We start from the raw sequence: 25,145 nt of genomic DNA, 5'->3' as shown, positions 1-25,145 counted from the left end.
AACTGCACTCTCCTTGGACCTGAAGTGGTTCAGTGTCTGTACTGCTTCTCAGTGGGGGCAGGGACCTCAGCTCAGGGGAGACCAGCGGAGCTGGCCCAGCAGGACCGGGCAGTGAGGAGCCCCAGAGAGCAGGAAGGCGAGGGGCAGTGGCTGTGTCAGCACCCCAACAGGCACCCCCGAGGGGTCGTCTGTGATTGCACCCTGTCACATATATATAATACACACAAACACTCACCAGAAAGCCCCATTGTGTGTGTGTGTGCGTGTGCACATACACAGTACACAGCACGAGTCCTTCTGGTAACTGCTATACTACAAAAAAATGATAATATGCAATCTGTGAATGTGCTAAAATTGATATAGACTGCCCCATTTTTTAAAATGTCACAGCTGCCAAACTCCTTCAGTCATGGCCATTAATATGCACCTTGGACACTGAAATGTCAGTTTTTAAAATATCTCTGTACCAATACTGATTGTCAGTTACCTGAATCACTTTGCTATCAGGAACTGAGGGTAAATTGTAATTTTATTCCAGCTGCAAGCTTGGTTTCATTTTAAATTGTCCTGCTGTGTCAGCCAGTCCACTGGGAGTCCCTGGAGCCATGGTATTTGCCCACCCACATGGATGCACACAACTTCTGCTTTGGGAAGAAATGCAAATCTGTCTCCTGACGAAATGTATGAAGAGTGGTACCCCAGATGAAGAATGACCATGATTACCACTTAATCTTGTGCTTTAGCCACAAGACCAGGCATCAGAAGACATGTATGTTAATCCACCACTGACTCATGGTGTGACTTGGGACAAGTATCGACAAAGAAACAGTCATGGCTTCCTCTACACTGGGGCTGTGTCTAGACTGGCAAGTTTTTCCACAAAAGCAGCTGCTTTTGCAGAGAAACTTGCCAGCTGTCTACACTGGCCGCTTGAATTTCTGCAAGAACACTGATGGTCTCATGTAAGAAATCAGTGCTCTTGCGGAAATACTATGCTGCTCCCATTCGGGCAAAAGTCCTTTTGCGCAAAAGGGCCAGTGTAGACAGCTCAGATTTGTTTTGCACAAAAAAGCCCCGATCGTGAAAATGGCAATCGGGGCTTTTTTGCGCAAAAGCGCGTCTAGATTGGCCATGGATGCTTTTCCGCAAAAAGTGCTTTTGCGGAAAAGCGTCCTGCCAATCTAGACGTTCTTCCGTATATGCTTTTAACGGAAAACTAGGGGAATTTCACTGGTCTATCCTTTCGATAGACTGGTCAAAAACAAGTGTCCCAGGTTTCTTCCCCTAAGATTACATTCAATATACAAATCTGATAACTCCTTCCCAGTGTTGGGGGTCAATGGGGCAGTGGGAATCGCAAAGGATTGAGGACAAAGCAAAGCGGCTGCTCACAGATTCATAGACCCATCACTTCCCGGCCCCCCATTCTAAACACCGCTCTTGGCATTGCTGAGGGCTGCTGTACATCATCTTTTAGGCAGCATAGACAGTCTCCAGTACAGGACCACCTAAAATGTGTAATGCACCGAGCCCTAGAAAGGGGCAATGAGCAGAGCTTTGGGGCTGCAAATCTCAAGCCGCACCTTCTGTTTGCTCTTCAAGGAACACAGCAGCCCAGGGGAGTACTGCAGTGGAGTGCCTTCAGGTTAGGTTTTAAAATATAGGGTGGTTTGCTCATAAAACTTCACAGAGACTGCTCTGGCGGTCCTGGTGACTTTGCCACGTTCCCGTTTGGTCTGACAGCCTGGCGATCCTGTTCAGTGTGTGTCCTGTACACTGAAGTCATCATCGGCGCTCTATAGAAAACCTTCTTCCCCTTATCTCAAACGCATCGAGTCCTTAATGTGACAAGCCCTCCAGTCAGAAAATACCCTTCCACCCAGCTGGGAAGTCAGCAGGGCAACAGGAAGATTCCCCCCCGGACCGGAATACATCGCCCAGCTGATATCGGGCTGCTTTGCTTTATGCCGAGGCGAGGCAGTTCGCATTCAGTTTCCAGCCCGCCCCGCTGCAAACCCGCCTCTCCCCTCCCCTCCCCTCCCCTCCCCCAGGCTCGTTCTCTCGAGACAGCGAGTGCTCGGCAGCTGCTTCCCGAGGGGTGGCCGGCCCAGGGTTGGCTGTTTCTCCTGCACATCAAGAGTGACAGGCTGCAGGCGGAAGCGTGTGCAAGAGGCTCCGCTGCAGCCGCAGAACTGCAAGTACCCGACCCTTCCTTCTCCGCGAGGCTTCTTACCGACGGGGCTGAGGGAGCCACCGGCTGCCCGTGCCAGCGCGCCCAGCTCTCGGCCAGGGACAGAGCGCCCCGGGCCACGAGGCCGCTTGTAAGCAGGGGCAGCTCGTGGCTCTGTCAGCGTTCTGGGCGGGCTGACATGTAGGGGCGGGTGAAGGAGGGTTTTTTTGGGGTGTGTGTGTGGGGGGAGGGGGGGGGGGACTCCTTCCTTCCTCCCTTCCCCCCAGTGCTTAGCGCCTGTTTCTCAGAGCACTGTTCATTAAGCTACGGGCGGTAGGGGAATTGGCCCCATATCATGATTCACTCAAGGCTCATAGCAACCTGCAACGACACCAGCTCTTCCTCTGCCCGGCCCTGCTGGATTCCGGGGCCCTCCTCTCACAGATAGCCAGACCCCTTTCTCTCTCCCCTGCTTGCCTCGTGGCTGTTGCAATGACTTGCATTTAGCTAATGCCCGCCCCAATCCCTGGCCCTCGGCCCCCCCTTCTAGAGTAGTTCTAGCGGACCCGCCCGCCCTGGCCTTCTGCTGATTAGATCCTCCAGAGATAATCAACATTTTTATCATTACCTCACAACTGACGGATACATTAAGCCAGTGTTTCTCCAACTATGCTCCGCCGAGCCCCAGGGCTCCGCGAGGTTGACAAACTGGAAACATCGATAGGTACAACACATACCATCAGTGGGCCACTAGGGCTCTGCATATTGGAGCCCCGAAAGTTTGAGAACTGGTGCATTAAGCAGTGCATGTACTTTAAGTCCTATAATTCCAGCTTCAGCATTCTCAGCAGAGTATGTCGGAAGGAAACTGTAAACTCTAAACACTAATCCAAGTCTGATTTTAGAAAGCAAGAAGAAAAATATTTTGTTATTACAAACTGCCTCCAAAGACCCTCAGTGGCACAAGCCATCATCTTGTAAAAGTCCTGGTTGGGCCCTACAGTCTGCAATAGAAAGCCAAGAGCTGCCCCTTCAGCTCAGCAAATGATTCTCTCATTAGGTTAAGGTTTAAATTAGGAAAATGAGCAAGGCAGTTCCAGTAGTAGCTGATCTTTCCAGAGAAACTTTGCTTGATACTAGCACAACTAAGAGGTGGAGTAGGATTCACTGAGGCCCTGAATAGAAAGAACATCTGGGCCCACCAAACTCGGGGCGGTCAGGGCATCAGATTCAGGGGCGGGGGAGAAACAGAGGGGGCCATCAGAAGGCTCAGGCGCTTCCATTTTTAAACGTGGGAGTAATAGCCTTAGGCAGGCACAGAGCAGCATGGGTGTAATTTGAGGGAAGCAAGGAAAGGTGTTGCACCCCCAAACTCCAAGCCTCAGGCTAGAGGCGACAGGAGGAGCAATGCCACATATAGTTGCTGCTTTGGAGACAAAGCCCAGGCAGCAGTGGGGGGTAGGGTTAGCTAAGTCTCCAGTTTACAACCAGAATGCCTGGTTGCAAAGGGACCCCGGCAACTGTGGTCAGCACTGTTGTCCAAGCCATTAAGAGTCTGGTTGGTGCAGGGCTGACAGGCTCCTTACCTGGCTCTGTGCGGCTCCCAGAAACAGCTGGCATGTCCCTTGGCTCCTTGGTGGAAGGATGGTCATGAGGGCTTCATGTGCTGCTCCTGCCCCAAGCACCAGCTTCACTGCTCCCATAGGCCAGCAGCTGCGGCCATGGGAACTTAGGGGGTGGTACTTGCATGCATCTCTCTGCCCTTTCTGTACTCCAAACCCCTCACTTCTGGCCCCAGCCTGGAGCTCCCCTCCCCAGCCAGAGCTCCCCTACGTGCCACATCCAACCCCTGCTCCAGCCTACTGACAGACAAGGAGGGAAGGTAGTGGAGAGTGAGTGATAGGCATGGGGATGGAATGAACGGGGGGAGGGCCTTGGAGAAGGGAAGGGCAGGGTTGTGGCCTCAGAGGCAGCAAGGGTTTTGTTTTGTGCAATTAGAAAGATGGCAATCCTAGTGGGAGCAGCCTCTCACTTGGAGCAGGAGTGACCTGGCAGCAGTGGGGGCAGCCAGGCAGCAGGAGCCAGGTACTGAACAAGAAGCCTGAGGAGGTGGAGTGGCCACTGCTGCCCTGTTCCCTGCTTCTTGTTGCTTGTGTCCTTCCCAGAGTTCCCTATCATCAGGCCAAGTCAGGGTCCCCAAAGAGCATATCTGCAGTCCTCAGGGATGGAGCAGGAGGCCAGACTAGAATCCCCTCCCCTAGATCCCACCAGCAGTGGCATGCACCAGTGGTCAGGGACAAGGGCTGGGAGCTGCTTTGGACACTCCAGCCCTCTGCTCAGGGCAGGTGGGGAGTCCGGGGGTGCTCCCTGGGCAGCTCTTACTAGTGCTTGCTCTGGTTTCTGGCTGGCCATGGGGCAGGGCCTCAGTGGGAGGGAAGAGGAGAAACAGAGGGCAAACCACAGTTCCAGCGATGGGGCTCCCCACTTCTACCCAGTTTCCAGATGGAATAGATTTGAAGTTCCCGTCTGATAAAAGTCACTTTCAGGATTTAGTTTTTATCAGTGAAGCAATTGCATATACTTGTACAGATTGGCCCTTGCCTGCCTATTGAGTGTGATATGCCTAATGGAGAGTTTCCTTTTTTCCTATAAGCTGCCATTTTTCCATCTTCATTTTTCAGCATGAAAAAAACACTGCATGAAGATTTGCATGTCAGGTGGTTCAGCATGCTCCTACCTTTCAGATTACATATACTGTCACATTTGTTGATTGGGGATACAGAAGCTCAAAAATCAACTTTGGGTAATAGGTTTCAATGACTGGATGAAAGTGAATGGCTATTCATGTGAGGACCAAGCAACACATGTCACTGCATGTGGCAGCTTTACAGATTTTACCCTTCACAAGTATCTGTGCATGTTTTAATAAACTAGTATCTGAAAATATCAAGAAGATGCAAGAAGTACTAAAAATAATGCACAATAATCAAAACTTTAGCTAGTTTAGGTCTTCCCTTCCACGGTCACTATGAAGTGTTTGGGAACATCAATTGTGATATTTACTTCACACACACACACACACACACACACACACACACACACTACAAATTTTGACTGAAATGTCAGTCACACTAAGAATTAAATTCTCGAGCAAGACAGTGACAGATAAATGTATGCCTTTTTTTATAGGGATCAGGGAGGGAAGCACATGCTGCAAAGAAACTAAGTGTTTTACTATTACTGCAGCTACAAACACATTGATCAAATGGCTTAACTTTGTTAATATTGATTGTATCAAAGGAAAAGTAGATATAAAAGAGCATTTGTGGTAATAAGTGAGAGAGATGCTGTATCCGTGTGTGACAAGTTAACTGAAGTTTTATTCTGCAGGTATGGATCAGATCTCAAATACATGTCTGTATGGCTTCATCTATACTGCAGAGTTTTTGCACAAGAAGTCTTTTGCGCAAGTGTTTTTGCACAAAATCTTCTTGCACAAAAGCGCATCCAGACCTCAAAGCGCATCACAAAAGCAATGTGCTTTTGGGCAAGAGAGCGTCCACAGTGCATGGACACTCTTGCGCAAGAAAGCTCAGATTGCCATTCACAGAAGGGCCATCAGAACACCTGTGCTTTTATTGATCAGGATTTCTTGTGCTTTTGTTGATAGGGGTTTCTCGTCCCTCCAAAGCATCCACTCCTGCCTTTTTGTGCAAGAAAGAGCTATCGTGCAAAAAGGAGTTAGGCCTTGTGGGCAAAGGAATAACTCTACTGGCAAAAGCCCTCTGTTTTGATTTACTTGTGCAAAAATGCACTTTGCCTTTTTGGTGCAAAAACCTTGTAGTGTAGATGTAGCCTATAGATATATGATGGGCCCAGTGTTATGGCTGGGCCTCATGAAGAACTACAAGCAAAAATGAGAGAACATCTTTCAGGCAAAGGAAGTAAAGTGCGTGCACAGTATATCCATTGTTTAGCACAGGGGTGGGTAATAATTTTTGATGGGAGGCAACTCCAGGAATTTCGAAAGTGGTCGAGGGCTACACTCTTCGGGTATGTCTACACCCGTGGTCCCCAACACGGTGCCCGCAGGCCCCATGGCGCCCGCGGGGGCATTTCAATGCGCCCGCCAGGTGCTCGGGGCTGGCCTGGCGCTGGGCACATGGCGCACGGGCGCTTACGGGGGGAGCGCGCTTGGCGGGGGGAGCGCTGGGCGCGCGGCACTCGGCGGGGAGGGGCGGGGGGAGGGCCGGGCACGTGGCACTCAGCGGGGGGGGGGGGGCGGAGGGGACCGCCGGCCCTGGGCACGCGGCGGGGGGGAGCGCCGGCCCCAGGCGCGCGGCACTCGGCGGGGCGGGAGGGGCAGGCAGAGCGGGGGGCGGGGAGCGCCGGCCCCGGGCACGCAGCGGGGGGGAGCACCGGCCCCGGGCGCGCGGCACTCGGCGGGGAGGGGAGCCCCGGGCGCGCGGCACTCGGAGGGGGGGGGGGGAGCCCCGGGCGCACGGCACTCGGCGGGGGTGGGGCGGAGGGGAGCGCCGGGCACGCGGCGGGGGGAGCGCCGGCCCCGGGCGGCGGGGCGGGGGGGAGCGCCGGCCCCGGGGGGGGGCGGCCCCGGCCCCGCGGCACTCGGCGGGAGGGGGGGGAGCGCCGGGCGCGCGGCACTCGGCGGGGGGGGGGGAGCGCCGGGCGCGCGGCACTCGGCGGGAGGGGGGGGAGCGCCGGGCGCGCGGCACTCGGCGGGGGGGGGGGAGCGCCGGGCGCGCGGCACTCGGCGGGAGGGGGGGAGTGCCGGCCCTGGGCGCGCGGCACTCGGCGGGGGGGGGGAGCGCCGGCCCCGGGCGCGCGGTCTTTGGAGGGGGCCCGCCCCCAGGCGCGCAGTTAGGGGCCCCGCCCCTGGGCGCGCAAGTGTCCCCGCCCTCTGGCGCCCGGCGGGCAAACGGCCACGCCCCCTGGCGCCCGACAACCTCAAAAGGTTGGGGACCACTGGTCTACACTACAATGTTAGTTCGAACTAACATTCATAGCCGCTACACTAGCGCTCCGCTAGTTCGAATTTAAATCGAACTAGCGGAGCGCTTAGTTCGAACTAGGAACACCTCATTTTACGAGGACTAACGCCTAGTTCGAATTTACTAGTTCGAATTAAGGGCTGTGTAGCCCCTTAATTCGAACTAGTGGGAGGCTAGCCCTCCCCAGGTTTCCCTGGTGGCCACTCTGGCCAACACCAGGGATACTCTATGCCCCCCTCCCAGCCCCGGACTCCTTAAAGGGGCACGGGCTGGCTACGGTGCCCGTGCCAGGTGCAAGCCTGCCAGCACCCAGCCAGCAGACCCTGCACCTGGCACGGCACAGAGCCACCCACCCAATGTCCCCCAGCCCACCCCCTCTTCCCGGGACCAGGCTGGCGGCTCCCGGGAGCTTGCCCGGGACCGCAAGAGGCGGGCACCTTCCTGGGCTAGTGCAGACATCATGGACCTCATCCACGATCTCTGCACTAGGCACAGGAAAGTGGCCGTCTAGGGCAGGAGAGCTGCCAGCCTGGCCACCCAGGAGCAGGTGTGCATGAAAATCAAGGGGGTCCTCTGAGACCCCCGACCCTGAGCCCTGAGCTTACAATGGCCGTCCTGGATCAGACCAAAGGTCCATCTAGCCCAGTAGCCTGTCTGCCGACAGCGGCCAACCCTAGGGACCCTGGAGGGGATGGACCGAAGACAGTGACCAAGCCATTTGTCTCGTGCCATCCCTCTCCAGCCTTCCACAAACTTTGGTCAGGGACACCACTCCTACCCCCTGGCTAAGACTACTCCATGGACCCAACCTCCATGACTTGATCTCACTTCCCTTTCAACTCTGTTCTAGTTGTAGCCTTCACAGCCTCCTGCAGCAAGGAGTTCCACAGGTTAACTATTTGCTTTGTGAAGAACAACTTTCTGTTACTAGTTTGAAGCCTGCTACCCATTCCTTTCCTTTTGTGTCCTCTAGTCCTTCTTTATGGGAACTCATGAAGAACTTTTCTGTATGCACCCTCTCCACCCAACCCTTGCTTTTAGAGACCTCTATCCTGTCCGCCCTCCGTCTCCTCTTTTCTAAGCTGAACAGTCCCAGTCTCTGTAGCCTCTCTTCATCTGGGACCTGTTCCCAACCCCGATCATGTTAGTTGCCCTCCCCTCTCCCAGCCTTTCTCTTCCCCTCTCCCACCTCCTTTTCCCAGTCTCCCCCAGTTTTGTTCAATAAAGACAGAGTTAATGTTGGAAGAAACGTTATCTTTATTTTGTACATCAGGAAGGGGGGCTAGGGAAGGGTAAGTGGAAGGAGGTGAGGGAGGAATGGGGTACGAGACCCCGATGGGGAGGACTGGGCTGGCTCTGCGGGCTTCTGGGGGTGGAAGCTCTCTTGCAGCCCCCCAATTGCCTCCTCTCCCCAGATGGCAGCCTGTGGCAAGTGCAACCGGGCTGATGTCCGAGTGGTGTGATGTGCCCAGTGTGGGTACTCCGGGCACTCCAAGCCAGGACTGCTTTGCACGCGGGGCACCCCTGAGAACTGTCTGTCCGGGGTGGGGGTCGGGTCCCTTTAAGCGCAGCCCTCGGCTAGCCTGAGACAGCATCGCCACGCTCTAAGTCCTCCTCTGATGCCCTGCTGGCACTGCTTCCGGCCATCCTTAAGCCCTGTTCAGGGTCCACTCAATGTGGACATGCTAGTTCGAATTAGCAAAACGCTAAATCGAACTAGTTTTTAGTTCTAGACGCGTTAGTTCGAATTAGCTTAGTTCGAATTAACTAATTCGAACTAAGTTAGTTCGAACTAACTCTGTAGTGTAGACATACCCTTCTATATTAATGGAGGAGGTACAGAGTCTAGTATGGAGGTTGGGTGCAGAGGGGGAATTGGGGTAAAGGGTTGAGGTGTAGAAGGGAATGTGGGATCTGGGAGAGAGTTTGGGTGAGGAATATAGTTTTGATCTGAGGCACTGGACTAAGGTCCAGGGGGTTGGTTTGTGATCTAGGGCAGGGAATTGGGGTGCAGGGGTTTGGGTTGTGAGCTAGGGCCGGAGGGGATTGTGATCTGAGGCAGGGGGTTTGGAGTAAAGGGAGGGAGGGCAGAAAGTTGGGGAAGGAAGAGGCTGGGGTGCCCGAAGCATGCTCTGGCCAAGAGACTTACCAGCCAGCAGCTTCTCATGCAGGCAGGCAAGAAGCCTGCCCTTCACCTCACACAGGCTGCAACCATGTGCTTTGTGAATAACTATGAGTGAATAACTGAGCCCAGAGGGGAGGGAGTGTGGTGCTTCGTGGCTGCCTGTTATTCAAACAGACAGCTCCCATTGGCCAGGTTCTAGCCAGAAAATGGCCAATGGGATTGTGCTAGGGACGGGAACAACACTTGAAGCCTTCCCCCTCCCCTCCAGGGCTCAGAGTTTTTAAAGGGAAATTGCTCCGCAGCCACATTTCTAAGCAGCATGCAGGTGGGATGAAGCAAGCCTGCATGGGGGTCCCCACAGCATCCACAGGCTGGCTCCAGTTGCTTGGTGGGCCAGATTTGACCCATGGGTCATATTTTGCCCAGCCCTGGTCCAGCACATCAAATTAACTTAATTTTGGTTCATGCCTTTGAAGATAAGGCCAGTCTGGACCTGAAGGTTTTCTTCACAGCTTTGCAGAAAATACATAAATATTTCCAATTCTAACCATCAATGTGAACAACTAATGATTAAGTCTAAAAATAATTTTTATCGTCAGACTTGCTTGAGAGAATCCAGTTTTACAAAAAGAAGAGGAACTTGATGATACACTTCAGGCCCTTGAAGTAGCTGAGAGGATTGATATAGCCTTTGAAATTGAACAGGTTTCTGAAGAACCAAGGAGATCTTTACATCTTACTGCACTTTGCAAGATGGGCACCTCAAATGACAGCCATTAAGGCCACTATAGTGCATGATTTAAGAGTATTATTGAATGCTTAAAAGAAGATAACTGTGACTAAATGCAGGAGTAGCAAGGACATAATTGAGCAAAAAGCAACATGTCTGATAGCCTGGCTGTTTTACCTCAGTGTGTTTTGGTGGTGTAGGGTCTTCATTGGCTTCAGTCTCTGGAATCTGTCAGTGACAGAAAATTGACTTGTTCCAAGTCCTCCAACACAACGAATGAGCTCAGCAATCTCAGAGCTGAAAATAATGCTGAAGAAAATTGTAAAAGTCTCAGACCAGGTGGAAAGTAATGGGTTACGAAATGCAAACTTTCCAAGCCACAGGAAACTGTGTACTCTGCATTGATGATATGTTTATATATAATTGTGTGTAAGAAGCAAAGGAGGACTATTGAAGAAAATATTTTGAGGTTAGAGGTAATATGACCAGTAAAATCTTAGTGTGAGGGATTTCAAGAAGCAGCTGCTCTATTTGGTTTTCTCTAGCCCAGGTGACTTCAAAATATAACTTTAGAAGAATCAAAGGGGAAAGTTTTTAAACTTATGAGAAAACACACATTTTTCTTCAGGCTTGGCTCATGAGAGGGTAAAATAATTCATCTTCAAATACAGAGGAATTCAGTTTGTCTGTTGGAGTCCAGAGCTACTTGAGTATCATAGTATCAGGTTATCACAATGAGGTTTTACCAGAAATTGACATGTTGTTTCAACACTATCACAGATACAGCTGAGTGATCTTGCTCTCCTTCCAACAGAGAAAGACATGATAGCATCATAAAACAATTTGCCAAGGAAAAGTAGTGCCATTGGTGTGAGGTTCCAGTAATTGGAAATACACAAAAGTTTAACTTCTTATATTTAAAAAACCCTAAGGTGCTATGATCTTGTTGCATGTTGTTTTATGTTGTACTAGCACAATTACCTGGCATTGCTCAGGTCCTTAAGGAGGGGCTCTGGGCAGGGGAATGGGTGTATGTGTGTAGGGGAAGGGGTAGGAATGCTGGGAGAGTCAAGGCCTCCCTGCCCAAGATTCATACCAGGGCTGCTTGCTCATCCTCTTCCTGCCTCTGTTAGGGAGTGAGAGCAAAGTGCAAAGCTAGTCTGACCCTGTGGTCCCCAGCCAGAGTGAGGAATACAGCAAATCGTGCACTTTCCTTTCACTCCTTGGTGAAGGGGAACAGCTACCAATGTCCCGGTACAGTCCCAGACTGGGCGGAGCAGTTCACTTGCCTGGTGATTGTCTCTTTTCTGTATGGTTTGATGAGAAGCAATCCCATCCCAGGCACATCCCTTTTCTGGCACAAACAAACCCTGACTTTGCTTTAAGTTATGATAAGAGAAAGTTGTAAACTGATGATAATGGTCCTAGCTCTTATAGTTTAGGAAGCGTTTTTTAAATAAATCTAAAACCAAATTTCGAAAAATCCCTTGACTCACTTAGAATGACTAACTCATACAAGCTGATTTGATGCTGACTGCCTGTGTGATCTTTGCCAAGTCACCTCATTTCACTGACCTTGGTTACAGTGTTTCTTGGTTAAATTTCCTTTAAATGGGTGTTACATTATATCAAGGGCTGGAGCAGGAGTATAGACAAACCACTGATGTTTAAGCAAAAGTCAAATTTAGAGTTAAGGCTGTCCATGCAACCTTAACTCTGCCCTCTTTCAGCAATGCCCTAATATGTCCTGTTATCAAACATACCTTTACTCTGCCAACCCCTCAGTTGTTGAAAAGTTCAAATGTTTCACCTGGATTTTGCAATCCAGGCACTCTTGCCCACACAGATCCACCTAATGCTAAGCAAAGATCAAAAAGGGAAAAAGTTGGATGAGCACTAGCTTTCCCAGATCCTAGCACTCGCAAAGGGGAAAGTGAGAGAGGCAGTAAGAGGGATTCAGATACTCCCAAAACAACATGGCCTCCCACACATCATGAGGGGGCAGGTGAGGTGCTCAGACATCCACCCCCCCTACAGATTTGGGTGAGAAGAATATGGGTCCGGCACGTGCCCTGTCTGTATTCTTGCCCAGTCTCCTGCTACTCTTCTCAACACTCCCCTTCCAAGTGTTCTACCTCTCCACTTCTCCTAACCCCTATACCTCCCTCAGCTGAGCCCACAATCTCTTCCCCTTGCTCTATCACTCATCTCTAGCTATCCTTTCCCTCTTGCTGCAGCCCCAAACCTGCGCTCCCTGTCGGCCAAACAACCAAAGGGTTAATACAGGTAGGGTGACCATTGCTGATTGGCAGCGTCACCGCAGCAGTGATAAAAGGGCTGGGAAACAGAGAAGAGGGTGACTAACAGTCATGAGCAAGCTGGGGAAAGGAACTCCTGTCACCAGACTGCTAGAAAGCCATTGAGGGACAGCACCCCAAAGAGGGTGCGATTGCCTGAAGAGCCTGCAGAGGTCTGGGGGAATGTAGGAAGGAACTCAGGGCATCAGAGTCAGTGAACTCTGATATTGCTTGTCTAGCTTGAGGGCTTTGATCTGGAACCCAGTGGAGTAGGAGGGCTGGGTTCCTCTAATGGTGCTCCCGACAGCCCTGAGAACAGATGGTGTTTTCAGATTCCTGGGCACCAGGAATAGACTGACAGCCCTCTTGAGCTAAATGATCTAGCACCATATCCCTTGCCAGCCCTTCTGCTTTGCCCAGACTGCATGAACAGGGGCTCTGTCAGGGATTTAAAAGGAAAGGAACTCCTGCCCCAGCTTTCGTAGTGATGGCAGGAGCCCTGAGTTCTGGGGCAGCTGCCATCTTCCTCCCCTCCTCCTCTCTCTCCCATTGGTGGCCCTGCTTTAATTATATTCTTCCCAAAATAAAACTTCCACCCATGACTTATGATTGTAGCAACTTCTAAACGCTCAGTCCAAGCCTCTTTTTGTTGTAGGTGAGGGCTTATGATTTAACTTGCTCTGAGTTATGTTCATTGAGGGGTGAATTCACAGCTTTTAGTCTCAATGAAATCTATGATTCATCCAGTCATTAATACCTCTCAGTTGAACAGTACAAGGCAGAAAGCAAACAGTTCTGGAGGTCAGAGCTGGAACTCGGCAACTCCCTGGTCAAAAGACCTGAAGTATAGATCACACTGACACTAGCTCATGCCCTGATGAGGCACACCAGATTTCAAAGCAATCCAAGTAACTGTATGGATTTGAGAACACTTACAAGCATCGGCCTTTAAAGCCTATAAAACAGCAGGAATGGAAACCCTCTACCCATATTTCTGTGGTGTATTGGCATGTGTGCGCTGCAATCAATGTATATTTTCTCAAATCCTGTTCTCAATTTGAATCTCCCAAAGATTTAGCAGGTGCCACCACTATTTTGGCTAAAACTAGACAGACTGAAACCATTTTGAACCACTCTACATCAATAGTTTTATCTCTAACTCTGTGCAACCTCGCCCCCCCCCCCCACCAGCAAAAAGAAAAAGAAATAAACAAAAGCAGTCACACACAAACATTTTGAAAAATGGTTGTTTTTTGAGGTTCCACATCTCCATAGCCTCTAGCTCAAATGGCAGCAAATTTGGGTCATGAACTCTGCCCTGCACTCTCTTGAGGCACACCAGTTTTCAAAAGACTGCTACTAATTATGTCAATTCTAGAAGACTTAGAAATAATTAAATAATAATAATTTAAAGTTTAGAAACTTTAAATGGAAGTTGTAGAATCATAGAATCATAGAGCTGGAAGAGACCTCAGAAGGTCATCAAGTCCAGCCCCCTGCTCTAGGCAGGACCAATCCCAACTGAATCAACCTTAATAAAACCTTAACTCTCATTGATGATTACTTTTTAAGAGTGTAACTGGACTTCATTTTTGTTTTAAATCACTTTCTTAATCTATAGCAATTGATTAATAAGTTAACCTTTCACTTTTGATGTGATTTTCTTTATGCAGATTTCTCAAAAAATGAAAATAGACTGGTCAGTTTCACTTTCAGGCTCACAAGCATTTATCAAAATGTTACTATAACAAGGTGGTAAATCATGCAGGGGAATGTATGTTTGCTGGTTTTTGAATAAAGAAATGTTGGGTTGGCTTTATTTAAGTACAATTTTAATACAAAAACAACCAGCTAACAAAAACGAGGGTGTTATATGGAACACACTTAAAAATAATCAGCCTAAATTTTAATACTTACAAATAACTTTGTTCTTAATTGGATCTGTAATTGATCTGGGCCAGGACAGTGGTAGCTGAGTGGAGCTGGGAATAAGAATGTCAAATCCTGAGAGAAATATGGTTTAGGGCAAGGCCTCAAAACTTGTGTGGTAGAAGTGTGGGATGGGATCTAACTCTTTCTTCAAATTAGAGTTTGAATTGGAATTTGTTTTCTAGTACATGTTGAACCTCTCTAGTCCAGAACCCTCGGGGCCTGACAGGTTCTGAAATTGAGCATTTTATGTCCCACGGGAGGTCAATATTATCTAGCAGCATTACCAACACTTCCACTTTTTACTGTGCTGTTAGAAGACATTTAGGGGTAAACTAGAGCTAAATAACAGCACAGAACACAGAGAGCTAGGACTTGTAGCCATAAACAAACTTGATGGGACTGTGGGAAACTCACCATGCCCATGAAAAGCAGACATCCAGCTAAGTGAAATCATTCTGGACGACAGATGTTTCTGGATGAGAGTGTTCTGGATTAGAGAGGTTCAACCTGTAGTACACCCACAGCTAATTCCCCACTGAGAAGCTACACTCACCATATGGATTGCAAGGCAAAGTGTGCAAATACTGCATTTTAGAGCTATTTGTGCAAGTTAAAATGCCCAGTGGGCAGAAAGGCTGAACGCTCCAGCTCTGAAGACTTTGATAGTAGTTCTTGCTTGACTGGTTACACAGTGATGCACCCTCCTAACCTCATGTTACTTGTTTGATTTTCAGAGTCCTCTGAAGCAGAGTCACCCTGGGGCACAGCATGAGTTGTTCAGGTCTTGTTGAGAACTATGTGGCAGCCATGGTGCTGAGTGCAGTTGGTGATACCTTGGGCTATTACAACGGAAAATGGGAGTTTCTGCGGAGTGGCCCAGAGATTCACAGGCAGGTTGCACAAAAGGGGGGGCTGGAAAACATCAGTATAAAAGGCTGGAAAGTCAGTGATGATACAGTGATGCACTTGGCAACAGCTGAAGCCCTGGTCGCTGCTGGGAAACAACCAGTTTTTCCAGAGCTCTATTCCCTTATAGCACAGAACTACCAGGACTGTATGGACGACATGCAAGGCAGAGCTCCAGGTAATGCTTTTGAAATTTTATCTGTGCGATATTAAACAGCGTTTCCTTCCTCACGATATTGTTCTCTCTCTCATGCCCTCTTCGTTAAGGCTGCCTATCAATTGCCACTGTTTTTAATTGGTTATCCAAGTGTTCAGGCTGAAATTTTCCAGTGAGTAATCCGTATCAGACTGATTTTTTTCTATAAAGTTTCAAATAAAATGGTTCTGCCATTTCCAAGAACAGGGTTGGGAATAGGACATTGTTTTACCGCTGTTCTTACAACAGTTTCTTTAAGACATTCCAGCACCTCCAAATTTGGATCTGGGACTTGAAATTTAGCCAGGAGGTGGCCTTTTTGTTAGGGGCTTGCCTTTACAATATGCCCACACTTGGCCAAGTTATAAGCCTTTGGAAGTGGCGAGGGGGGTGGGGATTTAATTTTTGCACATGCTCAGTAACGTTGTTGTAGAGTTTTTCAGCTAAATTCTCTAAAGAGTCTGCCTGCACTGAACATGCTCCAGCCAAAGGTGGGAGGGGCCAAACAGGATTAAACTGTCCCTGTAGTTGCTGCTGGGGGACCATTATAGTTCCTGGCATGCAATCTGTCAGCGGGGAGCCGGTTTGTCCTGTGCTCTCAATTCTGTAGAGGGGAAGCAGCCAGAGCCAAATACAGATAGGATAAGAGCTGGAGTTGGGAGGGAAACAGAAGGAGAAGATCAGGACAAATTGCTCAGGACAGGGGAGAGAGGCTGGAATTGGCTGGAGAGCATGGGTGGTTGGTGAAGGTAGAGTTGGGGGAGGGGCAAGCCCCCAGACCCACCCCCCGTGGGGGGGGGCAGGGCAGTGCACATGTTCCCCCAACCACAGGGAGGGGAGGGGAGCAGGCAGATGTATGCTCACTCCAGCCTCCCAGGCTCTGGGGAGAGAGGAGGGCACGTGGCACAGCCCCCACCTTCCCAGCCCCCGAACACCAGGGGAGAGAGGAAGGTGCGTGGCACGGCTCCAATCTCCCCAGCCTCAGAGCACTGGGGGAGAGAGGCACAGCCCTAGCTTGCCCAGTACTGCGGGAGGGAGGTGGGTATGCGGCTCCAGCCTCCCCAACCTGGAGCACAGGGAGGATGGGCACTGAGGGCAGCACTCCGCCCCCAGAATGCCCACAGTTGGAGTTCTAGAGGCAGAGTGTGTGGGGGGCCCTGGCTGCCAGTTTGGAAAGGCAAAGCCTTCCCCCATCTAGGCCACCAGACGCCCATGCTGGAGAGCTATGTAATAGAATCAAAATAAAATATTTCAATATTAGCAGCAAAATGTCAGGAATTTCCATTCAATGGGAAACTTCAGCTTTTCAGTCACGTGTGTGGAGAGAGGGGTTGTTTGTCCTGCAGAATGGCAATTCCAATGTCCAGGCAGCTGTAGTGGCTAGGATCAGATTTACACCTTAAGCAGGGTCCCCACATGGGCCCTGATGGCTGGATCTCCCCCCACAAGGGCTTGCGGCTCCAGGTACCCCTGCTGCTTGTGGCTGGGAGTTGTGGGGTACCCCCAACACCTGCAGTGACTCAAAGCTCCTAACTGCCACGGGTGACAGGGGTAACACCACTTTTAACTTTTAGGCACCCCACCAGCCAGTGCTCGTCCACCCACAGACCTCCCCCCACCCAGTGCCCCTGCACAGCCCCTCCCCAACTGCCCAACACCCCACACACGCAGACCTCCAGCCACCCCACAAACCCCACACTGCTAGCATCCACCCACAGCCCCCCCCACTCCTGTGCCCTACCCACTCACTGCACTCATTGGCCGCACTGGGAGATCACTGTGTCCACTGGGCTGAGCATAAGCAAGGAGCACTCCAGCAGGGCTATGTGGGACCATCTCTGCTGAGACTTGGGAGCAACAAAATTTGAATTTTTAGGTGACTTAGGATGCTGCTGTCCCTAGCCATGTGCCTATTGTGCCTAATAGGAAATCTAATCTTGGTAGTGATGTGGTACGGATAATGTGTATCCACAAGGGGGCCAAATTAAGGTTTCATTGGCAATCTTAATTAAGGCATTTCCTAACTTTTCAGTACTTGGCTTTGCATCCTTTACATACAGTAGAAACTCAGAATTACAAATGCCAGCATCACAAACTGACTGGTTAACCACACTCCTCATTTGGAACCAGAAATATGCAATCAGGCAGCAGCACAGAGAGAGAGAAAAGCAAATACAGTACAGTACTGTGTTAAATGTAAGCTACTAAAAAAATGGAAAAGCTGCATTTTAATTGTGTAATAAAATTTCAGAGCTTCAGTGTTTGGCTGTTTATACACACACACACACACAAATATGCTGTGTTAAGTCTACAAAATTTAAACAGGTGTATTTAATTTCATATCACAAGAAAAGAAAAGAAATAAGCCACATCAAATATTTTTAAAGCACAATGGTCGTTATCTGCAACACCTTTTTAAAAATCTAACTGACTTTTCACAAGTTCTGCAGTTTGACTTTCTGTATTTTTCCTCAACTAGATGAAGTGCAGCAATCACTGGTTAGCCTCATAGATTTGGAAGAGACCTCAGGAGGTCATTGAGTCCACCCCCCTGCTAAAAGCAGGACCAATCCCAACTAAATCATCCCAGCCAGGGCTTTAAGCCGGGACTTAAAAACCTCTAGGAATAGAGATTCCACCACCTCCCTAGGTAATCCATTCCAGTGCTTCACCACCCCCCTAGTGAAATAGTTCTTCCTAATATCCAACCTAAAGCTTCTCCATGGTAACTTGAGACTATTGCTCCTCGTTCTGTTATCTGTCATCACTAAGAACAGCCTCTCTCCATCCTCTTTGGAAATCCCCTTCAGGTAGTTGAAGGTTGCTATCAAATTCGCCCTCACTCTTCTGCATATTAAATAAACTCAAATCCCTCAGCCTCATCTCATAAATCATGTGCTCTAGCCCCCTAATATTTTTTGTTGTCTTCTGCTGGACTCTCCAATGCGGTTAGCCAGTTTTACTTTCTAATTTTCCTGTACTAGTACAATTATTCAAAGTTTGGGTTGCAGACATTCTAGGGGAATAACTGGATACATGTGGGATGGGGAAATGGAAACCTAAAATGTACTATAGATGATTGTCAGTTTGTAGAAACTTTGCAGTTGTTAGACTAAATATGTTTTGGACCTAAATTGATGAACTTCAAATAAGCCAAAGGAAACTGAAGGTTGTTTAAAAACTTTGAAAAGTAGGCCATCTCTGTTTAGGTAACAAATTGTGGACTGGTTTCAGAGGGGAAGCCATGCTAATCTGTTTCAGCAAAAACAAGAAGGAATCCAATAGCACTTTAAAGACTAACACATTTATTAAGGTATTAGGTGTAAGCTTTTGTGAGAGACAACTCACTTCCTCAGATAAATTGTATCTCGTGAAAACTTATGCCCTAATACCTTAATAAATGTGTTAGTCTTTAAATTGTGGACTGATTTTCCTTAGGTCAGGTCTATACTATAGGGGAAGGTCGGCTTAAGGTATGCAATTTCAGCTACATAAATAATATAGCTGGAGTCGATGTACCTTATGCTGAACTTCTGTGCGGTCCTCATAGCAGGAGGTCAATGGAAGAACATTTCTGTTGACTTCCCTTACTCCTTGTGAGAGCAAGGAGTGCAGGTGCCAACAGGGGCACTCTTAGCATTTGATTTAGCAAGTCTTTTCTAGACCTTCGAAATCGAACACCGGAATATTGCCTGCTGCAGCATCAATCTTCCTGCAAGTCTAGATGTGACCTTACTTTAGGTACACTGACAATTTTTGCCACTACTGGGTGGTTAAGAGAGAGAAGATTTTCTCTGTAGTTACAGCCATAGCTGGCTTTCTGTTCAAGACTGATTTTTTTTACCTTTATTTTATATGTTCAAAACGTCTGTCAAGCTACTTGAAATCTGTCATGTATGTACCCCTCTGCCAGAAAAAGAGTTTTAGGAGTTGTCAGACAACCAGTCTGTTGAGAGAAGCAGCCTGGATGTGATAGTGGTGAAATCAAAAGATTGCTTAACTTTTAAAATTAGTTCTTTGTTTTCATGCTTTCTAAATGTTGCCTGGAAACACCAAGCTTGTTTTATTTTGTTGCCTTGACAGGATTGAGATTTCAGTGCTGTCCTCTCTCTCTCTCACACAAGCACACAGAGAAAGGCCTTTCCCCCAAGCTTTTTAAAATTGTTGTAAATATATTAGTACTTGTAAGTATGTTTGCTTTGGGATAACACAAGTTACAGCAGTAATTGAAAACAAGGGAATTGAGAGATACAGGTAAGCCTAGCAAGCTAGGTTCTGATAATCAAATTAGTGAAGGTACATAGGAAGTTCCCTCTCTTCCCTGCCTATCTTCTGGCCTTCACTATTTCTCATTATAAGTGAACATCCTGGTCTGTGGTTCAAGCCTCCCCTTTATTAGTCCATTTCCTTCTTGCACAGGTTCGACCTGTGTTCAGAATGCACTGATACTGCATCCAGACCAACCAGATGGCTGGAGGATTCCATTTAACAAGAATGAGGGAGGATGTGGGGCTGCCATGCGGTCTATGTGCATTGGACTGAGGTTTTGTCATCCAGAGCAGCTGGACAGCTTGATCCAAGTCAGCATTGAGAGTGGTCGAATGACCCATCACCATCCCTCTGGCTATCTGGGATCCTTGGCTTCTGCTCTCTTCACTGCATATGCTCTGAATCGCAAGCCCCCTCATGAATGGGGGAAGGGACTGATGGAAGTTCTACCACTGGCTAAAGCCTATATCCAGGAGTCTGGCTATTTTGTGGAAGACAACTTGATGCATTGGTGAGCATGGCTGGGTTTGGCTGGTGGGATTACTGAAATGTGTAGGTCCTCAAATGATCATCCATCTCTTCAGATGACCAAATTCAAGGTATTCAGTGATGTGTGTGCGCGCGTGCGCGCTATTCTTTGAAAGGAGCCCAAAAAGGAGAGTACATAAGTTACATTTAGGCTTCTTTTTATGGGCCTTTTACACTGCCTCTGTGAAATGAGAATCAGGACCTAGAAAGAGAGAGAAGGAAGAGGGGTATAGCTCAGTCTTCCATCAATTCAGTGTTGAAGAAATCAGTTCAGGGGGAGCAGGTAAATGTATATTTAGAGTTGGGGCTGAGGTAGGAAGATCAAACAAGTTTTGAAAGGTCCCAGAGTTTCAGGTGTTCACATCTTTTCCCCCAACACATTAGGGCTTGTGGTAGGGATGTCAATGAGTAGTTGACTACATGATTAACCAATGAGCCTAGGCTTATTGGTTAATCCTGTCAGCTACAGGCATTCCCCTCTCACCCTTGCTGCCTCTGATACAGAGAGAGGTTGCAGGGGACTCCTTAGGAGTGGGGCCAGGAGCACACTGGCTACTGACCCCACCCCTGGGGACTATTGAATAGTTGACTAACTGCTAAGAATTCACATGGTTACACAACTATTCAATCACATGATATCTGACCTCCCTAGTTTGTGGGCAGCTACAGTATTCTGGTTTGGATTCTAAATCCATTTATCTGTGTTTGTGGAGATAATCAGAATGCAGGATTTGGTTCAAATGTCTTATTTTCTGCCACTCTGAATCCTTTGCAGGGTAATGGGTTATCTATCCTAGCAGTGCTCTACTGCCCTCTCCTGGAGGGAAGAGTCAGGCATGCTTAAGTGTTCCTCCCCTTTGACTAGCCTTTCTCTTGCGCAGCTAATTATGCTATTGGATTTCACATAGGGATGTGAATGATTACCGTATATACTCGAGTATAAGCCGAGTTTTTCAGCACAGTTTTTGTGCTGAAAAATGCCCCCCTCGGCTTATACTCGAGTCAGAGAACTGAGGCGGGCAAAGCCTCAGAGGCGCGGGACCCCCCCGCGGCTGCGGCTTCAGTCCGGGAGCCTGTGGTCTGCTGGGGACGGTCCACAGGCTCCCAGATTGAAGCGGCAGCAGCGGCGGGTCCCCGCGCCTCTGAGGCTTTGCTCTGGCAAAGCCTCAGAAGCGCGGGAACCCGCCCGGTGCTCCTGGTCTGCTGGAGACGGTCTCCAGCAGACCAGGGGCACCGGAGCAGCTTTCGCCCCGACTTCCGGGGCTAGACCCGGTATCTATCTTCATTTTTTACATTTACCAGTAGCTGCCTCATTTCCTACCCTAGGCTTATACTCGAGTCAATACTTTTTCCCAGTTTTTTGTGGTAAAATTAGGTGCCTCGGCTTATATTCGGGTCGACTTATACTCGAGTATATACGGTAAGTGGTCCTGCTCCAGCCCTGCGGGGGGGGGGGGGGGGGGGGTCTATCATGGACAGAGGCTGCTTGGGCTGAGCTAGAGCAGCCCCTGCCTGCGGCCCCACCGGCCAAGATGCCTGCTTGCACCCGCTCCCCCCTTTAATCAGTTAACCAATGAAACAGGATTTTACATCCTTAGTTTAACAGTGGACTGAGTTCTTTTTCATACTGCAAGATTTTTGCTGACATCTGTGGCATCCAGAAGTGCTACCTACTGCTGCCCTGGGATTTTTACTTACTTTTCTCCCTTGATTTGTAGGTTCTACTTTGAAGACCAGTGGAAAAAATACCTGAAGACCAGGGGAATTTCAGATGGTGTGTCACTTCCTACCTTCCCCCCAGCGTATGGTGTGGAGGAGAGAGATGAATTCTATGTCTCTGTGAGCTACTCGGGCTGGGGTGGCAGCAGTGGACATGATGCCCCCATGATTGCCTACGATGCCGTACTTGGTGCTAAAAACTCCTGGACGGAGCTTGCTCACCGGGCTTTTTTCCATGGTGGGGACTCTGATTCTACAGCAGCCATTGCTGCATGCTGGTGGGGGGCCCTGTATGGCTTCAAAGGCGTCAATGTATCTCTCTACAGCGCACTGGAATACAGGGAGAGGCTGGAGAAAATAGGGAAGGCCTTGTATGATGTCAGCCAGCCCGAGGAGTAGCAGCATAGAGGCAGTTCTAGAGTTCACAAGACAAAACTAAGCTGTGCAAACTTCCCTGTACTGCTCGGGGAGGAAGGCATGAAGGTTTAGTTTCATCTTGGCCTGCTCTTTGCTGCCCATCTACCCCCACCTCCTGTTCCACCCAGGTCACTTTTATGCTTTAGCACAGGGGTGGGGCAGCTCAGGCCTGGGGCCGCTTGCCTGGATCTGGCCCTGGGGCTCATGGCTCCCCTCCCAGTATTGGGGAGCCCATGATGGTGCTTCCCCCCCCCCAAGGCTGGAGCATACAATCTACTAGCCTGTGTCCCCCTGGCTTCTGCTGTGCTAGGGAAATGTGGGGTCTGTGTCCTCAGTTGAGGGCCACATCAGTGAGGGTTTTTTTTTGGATTCTCACTTGTATGTGGCCCCCAACTGATTTTTCTGTGGTCTGCAGCCTTGACCCAAAAAAGGTTCCCCACTCCTACTTTAGCAGTATGCTAAAGCTAATGCTTTGTACTAGACCAAAAGGGTTAATGATCAACGGGGAGAGGAAGAAATCTGGCATAGCAGCTGTGTTCACTCAGGTTTGTTTGGAACATCTAAGACTGCATTTCTACTTAGCAGTGGGCAACTCGTAGTCAGGTTTAGGTGTCGGACGTAATTGTAGAAAAATCTGATACTGGGTTGTGTTTGTGAGGCTTTATATTCATCCACAGAACAGAACCAGCCCAGAATGCATAATGTAAGCCAAGCCTTCATCTCTCATCCCAGTGCAGCTCACACCAGCCACATTGTGAGCTCCTTGACAGCTGAGAGGTGAATATCGTTACTAGGGGACTGAACAACATGAAGGTGGTTTTTCATCTGTTTGGGGGCAAATGATTGTCACTTAACATTCATTTGAAACCTAATTTACAGCATTTCTTGCCAATTGCAGCCTTTTAAGACCTTTTGTTATGATTAAATACAAATTTTTATTGGTGTCTCTAGCCTTCCCCAATTGTGTGGGGAAAAAAAATCCCCATACAGTCTTGCCATTCACTCAGAATTACCCTAACATTAGGGTCAGAACTTCCATCTTATTTTATCGTGATCTCATTACAAAGAAAAATTAGAAACAGGAAATGCAGCTTGCTACCGTATCCCAATTAAGAAGAGACAATTCCAGCCGTTGAAAGATGTTTTGTTGAAATTGTGTGACCGTTGACCATACCTTTCAATGCTTCTTGCTTTTCTATGCAAACAGAAACTGAAGTCTGAGTCTCTCCCCCAAGATGGCAGCTTTCAAGCTGATCATCATTTATCCTACTTTAAGTTCCTTTACAAAAAAATATAATCACTGCAAAACACCAATAATGCAAAACACTTTTGTTCTAGGAGTAACAGTCTATATTTGCAAGCAAATAAACAGAAGGCAAGTGTTGCTTTACTTTGCCAGAGGTTTGCCATTGTGCTTTTTGAAGAATTTGCAGCAGGTATTAAAGAATTATGGAAAGAGTATGAACAAGTCTCCAAATGAGAGAGAGAGAAGAGAGACAAAGTTCTGTACCTTTTGAATGGAGAGATCTTTGGTCTGTAAGACCGCTGTATAGAATTAAAGCATGTATTTGGTAAATGAGTGATAAAGCACATATTTCTCATGAAACTGTTTATTGGTACTCTATTATTTTGTCCTTCATTCTCATCTGAGAGAAGGAAGGTGTTGTAGGCATCCCTGACCAAACCCAATGCTCAGCACACAAAGGCTTTGTCTACACTGCACGGTTTTTGTGCAAAAAGCTTTTTGTGGAAGAGATCTTCCGCAAAAACTTCTTGTGCAAAAGCACGTCCACACCTCAAAAGTGCATTGTAAAAGCAATGTGCTTTTGCACAAGAAAGTTCCGATGGCCATTCACTGTGCTTTTTCTGATAGGCTCTTTGCAAAAGAAACCCCTATTGAGCGTCCACACACACCTTTTTGCGCAAGAACTCTTGCACAAAAAGGAGTTATTTCTCACAGGGAGAGGAATAACTCTACCGGCAAAAGCCCTCTGTCCTGTCGACTTACTGTATTTTTTTGACACAAAAATGTGCTTGAGGTGTGGACGCTCCATGGGTTTTTGTGCAAAAACCCTGTAGTGTAGCCAAAGCCTGAGGGTACAGTTATACTTCCCTTGAAGCTCTGCAAAGTAACATTACGAGCTATTGTTCTTGCATTGAGGCGGCACAGGGGTCCTGCGCCCAAAAGACAAAGGTGAGGGCAAGGACAGCCACGGTTTGGAAAGTGAAGGCCACACAACATTGTTAAGGAACTGTACTGAAATAACATGGAATTTAAACTTGGGGCCAGGGTGGTTTGTTTTAGTAAGGTTCTAAAACAATTTCTGTGCAAGTCCAGGCTCTCATCACTTTAACAGTCACGGAAGGGTGCATCTGCCCATTTAACCAGTTCAGACTTGGAGAACTGTTTCCTACCCTGCAAGCCCAGAGAACAACCCTCAACAGGATCCTGGGCTAGATGGACCTTTGGTCTGACCCAGTCTGGCCATTCTTATGTTCTAACTTGTTCCACAAGAGCAGAGTACCTCAGTACAGGTCCCCTACTCTCCAGCATCCTATGCAAAGAAACTTCTGAGGAAAACTTCAGTAGTGCACTTGGTCCACGAGTCCAGAAGCCCTGTAGTTGTTTGCTTTATTCAAAAATAAGTTACCCCATTAGTAGCCCCTTGCTTTCTTTTGGATTGGGAAGGCTATCACTGGGCAAAGAGAATGACAAAAGACATCACAAGCCAGGGATGTGTGGGGGATGCCTCTGTCTTCTGAGTGATGCTTTATCCCAGTTACATAGTGGGCCTGGGTTTAAATGCATGAATATGTGGAGAACAATTATTTATCAGTCAGGTAACC

At 48.6% G+C, this 25,145-nt stretch overlaps 1 protein-coding gene across 3 annotated transcripts; it reads left to right on the top strand.

Moving 5' to 3' along the window:
* The first annotated feature begins 2,041 nt into the window (after positions 1–2,041).
* Positions 2,042–23,874, top strand: ADPRH (ADP-ribosylarginine hydrolase). Of its 3 annotated transcripts, none has more exons than XM_075909292.2 (4): positions 2,042–2,194; positions 14,998–15,347; positions 19,785–20,145; positions 21,881–23,874. In XM_075909292.2, the coding sequence occupies exons 2-4, from the start codon at positions 15,032–15,034 to the stop codon at positions 22,278–22,280; spliced, it is 1,077 nt and encodes a 358-aa protein (XP_075765407.2). In that variant the 5' UTR covers positions 2,042–2,194; positions 14,998–15,031; the 3' UTR covers positions 22,281–23,874. The 3 variants fall into 3 exon arrangements, with proteins under 3 accessions (XP_075765407.2, XP_075765411.2, XP_075765399.2); XM_075909296.2 differs by having other exon boundaries at positions 2,051–2,198; XM_075909284.2 differs by having other exon boundaries at positions 2,054–2,321.
* Positions 23,875–25,145: the final 1,271 nt, after the last annotated feature.

This window comes from Pelodiscus sinensis, chromosome 1 (assembly GCF_052426305.1).
Source record: "Pelodiscus sinensis isolate ZL-2025 chromosome 1, ASM5242630v1, whole genome shotgun sequence".
In the NCBI taxonomy this organism is placed as follows: Eukaryota; Metazoa; Chordata; order Testudines; family Trionychidae; genus Pelodiscus; species Pelodiscus sinensis.
Note: the sequence above shows the minus strand (reverse complement) of the source record. Positions and strands in the feature narration are given on the sequence as shown.